General features: G+C 43.2%; 1 protein-coding gene across 1 annotated transcript in view; it reads right to left on the bottom strand.

Moving 5' to 3' along the window:
• The window catches only part of LOC142000009 (ficolin-2-like), a 28055-nt gene extending 22495 nt beyond the window's left edge, over nucleotides 1-5560 (bottom strand). The window contains exon 1 of the mRNA XM_074973988.1: nucleotides 5539-5560. Within this exon, the coding sequence (XP_074830089.1) occupies nucleotides 5539-5560 (22 nt within the window). The remainder of the gene's footprint in view (nucleotides 1-5538) is intronic.
• Between the last annotated feature and the right edge of the window lie 440 nt (nucleotides 5561-6000).

Below are 6000 nucleotides of genomic sequence, written 5' to 3' on the forward strand. Positions count from 1 at the left end.
GTAACTAATGTGTGTAACAATAGCAGTGAAGATGTGGTGGCACGGACCCTGGCACAGGCCTGCAACCAAAGTAGGTACCGAGAATGCTCAGAAGACTTGTACTTGTGGACTAGCCTGTGCTGAAGTCCACACTGCCATGTCCTCACTACCACTGATGCACACGGTAGCTAGATTAAACCTATCCGCACAGCAAATCACACCTTCATTTGTAGCATACAGGTACTGAAAGGAAGATTTTCTCCTTGTTGAATATCCATTCTGGCACATATACCAAGTAGAGAAGATGCAAATGGTTTAAATCATGCCGTGAATGAACACAGTTCTTATTTATTCTTCATTCCTTTACCTTTCTCCCCAGCTGGTCCTGCCTTTCCACGGAACCCTCAGCACCTCTCTCTCCTACAGACACAAAATACTCAGAATTAACATTTTAAAGATGCTAGTGGGAATATATTGTAGGGGTAAAGTGGGGAGTAAGGGAACCTGTGAAATCAGTTCCTACCTTCCATCCTGGAATCCAAATACCAAAATTAACTAAAAAACCCACAAGGTTTAAGAGTTCTGCCGATGTGGCTGGTCACCATCTTGAGCCAGATCCAGCATTCCTTACTCAGACAAAATTCTCATTGATCTTCAACTGCAGTTTGTATTCCTTGCACAGACAGGGTCAAGCCAATTATCTCAGCACCTTGGTGAGGCTGTGGCACAACTGGCCAACCAGAAGGCCACTGGCTCAGGTTGTGTCCTACCTGTCTGTTGGGTTTGCCTTCAGCAGGTCACTGAGCATCTATTGCGGACATCCTCTACCAGGGGAGAGCTGCTGCACCCTAACCTCTCTCTCACACACACACACACACACACTTGTTGTGCATAAATATTATTTAAAAATTAGTGTAGACCCGGAATAAAAGGAACATGAGGAGAAATGCAGCAAAGATACAGCTGATGCTAATATATTAACCAAATAAAGTAACCATTTTTTCCTCAGTCTTTTGTCTGTCCAAACCCTGGCGATGACTGGAGCAGGGAGGGGTTCCTTAGCCAGACTACATCCCCTTCAACGGTTCACCAATATCAGGAACTCCCATGATGCACCACCACTTGATCTTACCAAGAGGAAAAACCACAACACATCATGGGAGATGTAGTATGACAAGGGAGCTGAGCCTTTAGAGGAAAATGAGGCTTCTGAGCTGCAGCTCCCATGAGGTCACCAGAGTGGTCGTTCCATATCAAAATATTTTTGTTGGGGGGAAAAAAATAATCAAAACTTTCCATAACCAAAGCCCATTTTCTGACCAGCTCTAATGCAGCTCCATTACCTTCAATGCCCATTTACACCAATTGAGATCAGAGCCCAAGTTCTGTTGTCTGACTCTGTGCTAGCCCTGCCGCAAACACACTAAACCCATGTCCTTGAACAAATCTATGTACGGTACATCACACCACAAGAAACTCTAATGTTTGCTTAAAAACAGTCAACATTTGGGAGAGTCTGGTTAAAAATCTTTAATGCAAACAGAACAAATAAATCCCCTAAATCAAGCCTATTTACAGTACAGTAAAAAAAAAATCAAAATTGTCAAACATACAAGCTGATAGTGACTATTTCCAACACACCTCTGAACAACATACTAACCCACAAAGATCTTCCTACCAAGAATACAAAAAGAAGGATCCTGGGTGGACTCCTCCTGAAGGTCAAAAACAACAGACTGGACTTCTACACAGAGCGCTTCCACCGATGTGCACAGGCTGAAATTGTGGAAAAGCAGCATCACTTGCCCCATAACCTCAGCTGTGCAGAACACAATGCTATCCACAGCCTCAGAAACAACTCTGACATCATAATCAAAAAGGCTGACAAAGGAGGTGCTGTCATCATCATGAATAGGTCGGAATATGAACAAGAGGCTGCTAGGCAGCTCTCCAACACCACTTTCTACAAGCCATTACCCTCTGATCCCACTGAGGGTAACCAAAAGAAACTATACCATTTGTTCAAGAAACTCCCTGAAAAAGCACAAGAACAAATCCGCACAGACACACCCCTGGAACCCCGACCTGCTACCCAAGATCCATAAACCTGGAAATCCTGGACGTCCCATATCTCAGCCATTGGCACCCTGATAGCAGGAGTGTCGGGCTATGTAGACTCCCTCCTCAGGCCCTATGCTACCAGCACTCCCAGCTATCTTCGAGACACCACTGACTTCCTGAGGAAACTACAATCCATCGGTGATCTTCCTGAAAACATCATCCTGGCCACTGTGGATGTAGAAGCCCCCTACACCAACATTCCACACAAAGATGGACTACAAGCCGTCAGGAATACTATCCCCAATAATGTCACGGCAAACCTGGTGGCTGAACTTTGTGACTTTGTCCTCACCCATAACTATTTCACATTTGGGCACAATGTATACCTTCAAATCAGTGGCACTGCTATGGGTACCCGCATGGCCCCACAGTATGCCAACATTTTTATGGCTGACTTAGAACAACGTTTCCTCAGCTCTCGTCCCCTAATGCTCCTACTCTACTTGCGCTACATTGATGACATCTTCGTCATCTGGACCCATGGAAAAGAAGCCCTTGAGGAATTCCACCATGATTTCCATCCCACCATCAACCTCAGCCTGGACCAGTCCACACAAGAGATCCACTTCCTGGACACTACGGTGCTAATAAGTGACAGTCACGTAAACACCACACTATACCAGAAACCTACTGACTGCTATGCCTACCTACATGCCTCCAGCTTTCATCCAGACCACACCACAAGATCCGTTGTATCGTAGAGCTTGGCTGTAGACAACCACAATTGCTCCAACCCCTCAAAACAGAGACAAACACCTACAAGATCTCTATCAAGCGTTCTTACAACTACAGTGCCCACCTGCTGAAGTGAAGAAACAGATTGACAGAGCCAGAAGAGTACCCAGAAGTTACCTTCTCCAGGACAGTCCCAACAAAGAAAATAACAGAACACCACTAGCCATCACCTTCAGCCCCCAACTAAAACCTCTCCAACGCATCATCAAGGATCTACAACCTATCCTGAAGGACGACCCATCACTCTCACAGATCTTGGGAGACAGGCCAGTCCTTGCTTACAGACAGCCCCCCAACCTGAAGCAAATACTCACCAGCAACCACACACCACACAACAGAACCATTAACCCAGGAACCTATCCTTGCAACAAAGCCCGTTGCCAACTCTGTCCACATATCTATTCAGGGGACACCTTCATAGGGCCTAATCACATCAGCCACACTATCAGAGCTTCGTTCACCTGCACATCCACCAATGTGATATATGCCATCATGTGCCAGCAATGCCCCTCTGCCATGTACATTGGCCAAACTGGACAGTCTCTACGTAAAAGAATAAATGGACACAAATCAGACGTCAAGAATTATAAGATTCAAAAACCAGTTGGAGAACACTTCAATCTCTCTGGTCACTCGATTACAGACCTAAAAGTGGCAATTCTTCAACAAAAAAACTTCAAAAAACAGACTCCAATGAGAGACTGCTGAATTGGAATTAATTTGCAAACTGGATACAATTACCTTAGGCTTGAATAAAGACTGGGAGTGGATGGGTCATTACACAAAGCAAAATTGTTTCCCCATGTTTATCCCCCCCCCCCCACACCGCTGTTCCTCAAACGTTCTTATCAACTGCTGGAAATGGCCCACCTTGATTATCACTACCACAGGTTTTTCCCCTCTCCCCGCTCTCCTGCTGGTAATAGCTCACCTTACCTGATCACTCTCCTTACAGTGTGTATGGTAACACCCGTTGTTTCATGTTCTCTGTGTATATAAATCTCCCCACTGAATTTTCCACTGAATGCATCCGATGAAGTGAGCTGTAGCTCACGAAAGCTTATGCTCAAATAAATTGGTTAGTCTCTAAGGTGCCACAAGTCCTCCTTTTCTTTTTGCGGATACAGACTAATGCGGCTGCTACTCTGAAACCTGAATTTATTTTATAATTCCGCTCTTTCTGATCTCAATAATCTTAGGGCTACTCTATGAACTTCCCAAACAATATATCAGTCAAACTCTGCTTGGCTGGTATTTTAAGGATTAATTTGGATATCAACTAAATGTCCATTTTAAATCATCTCTGTATGTAAGCAAATAGAACATTAGCATCTGTAACCTGGTAAATACATAACTGATGTTTCCCTACATACCTCCAATCAAGTGTCCGCTCTTCACTATCAGCGGAGAAAAAAGGAAAATGGATATTAGCTCAGAGCAGAGACATTATAAAGCTCAAATCCCTCACCATTGGTTAAAAGATCTGCATTATAACAGATATTTTAGACATCACCAGCAAGACTAGATTCTTATTCAGCAACTGGAACGTACCTTTCATTCCTGCAGATCCGGGTTCTCCTTTGGGTCCTGAGGCTCCAGCCATCCCAGGGCATCCTTGGAGAACAGCAAGTTTGTCAGAACCACTGAGACCTACTATCCTCACCTCCGGAGAGAGAAATGAAACAATAAAAATGACACTTGTGAGGGTCTCAGGATGTGAAATATTCTGTAGATTCGGGGGGGGGGGGAGGGGGGGGGGCAGGGAACCTAAGCAAATTAGAGCCTATAGATCTCATCTGTAGAGTTAACCTATAGTTTAGCAATTATATAATAATTGGAATAGTCATTTAGTTGAATTTGTTAACTGCATTTGTTAAAGTTACTCGTCACTATATATATAGTTCTCTTTATGGTTTCACATTTCTCATGAGGCTGCTATGAGGGTTCTGGATGCTTCAGGACAATATGGTAGTTAAGTTGCCTTCTGCAAGTATTTGCTATTATTTAATATCCGTGACAGCCAGTTAGAGGCCTCAGATACCTGTGCCTCACAAACAAGTGTTAATGAATGCTTCTTTTGTTTGTGAACAGCAAGCCATGAGAGATCCAAAACCTCATTGGTTCTGCAACATCCTAACTATCAAAGTCAAAGTTTAAGTTTCTTTCCATGCTAATTAGGGAAACATAAACCTTAACATAATTTAAACATAGCACCAGAGTAACATGTACATGTGTCAGTGTGAATTTTAATCAACGTTGCATAGTCTCAGCATTCTTAACTCAACACTCACTCCAGTGCTCTGAACAACTGAGCGGTTGGCCATCAAATGAATGTCATTTTGTGATGGTCCCAGAGAATGGATCACTGGTAGTATACACACAGCAGCAACATGCTAATTGCATTATAGCAATTAGACAAAACAATTCTAGTAAAAAAGAGAAGTCCTGGTTTAATGCTATTATAGTTTCAGGACTGTCATTTGCTAACTGGCAGTTCCATAATCCACGGAAAAGTCCAGAAAAGTCCAACATCAGATAGGAGATGATGAAGTCTACAACTCACTATTAATAACAAAATTATTTTAAGGAAGGAACTGACCAATTAAACACAGATTAATCTGATCAGTTCCACTAGCTCTGTGGAATATGGCTTAGTAATAAGGCTATTAAGAGAAGCTGTGATTGGGTTTGTTTCCTACTCACCTGGGCAGCTGTCCTCATCCATGCAAACCGCTGCTGTTATGCGGAGTAAAGCAGTGAGGGTTTGCTGTGCAGCTCTCCCCATGGCTGGTGCTGGGCTCTGCAAGAACAAGCTCCACTTAGCCTCTTCTCTAATTAGCATCTCATCCGTTGGTGCCTTTTATAGGCTAAATAAAAATAAACTCCACCTCTTAAATTCTCAACTCTTCCCACCCATCCTCCACTTTACTGCTGAGATTGTTCTATGATTTCTCTATTTTAGCTCATTTTAGGTCCTGGTGGAATATTTCTACAGTAATTCCCTTGTTTAATATCCCTAGGTTTCCTTCTGCTAGCTTCAATGATTTTTCTTTAAAGCAGAGATTCTCATAGTGATTATTGATGCGGTCAGTATCACTGAGCATGATACAATATGCCCAAATCCAAAGAGCAGAGTTTAAACACCTCCAAAGTTGTTCAACAAAT

Source organism: Natator depressus, chromosome 16, assembly GCF_965152275.1.
Source record: "Natator depressus isolate rNatDep1 chromosome 16, rNatDep2.hap1, whole genome shotgun sequence".
In the NCBI taxonomy this organism is placed as follows: domain Eukaryota; kingdom Metazoa; phylum Chordata; order Testudines; family Cheloniidae; genus Natator; species Natator depressus.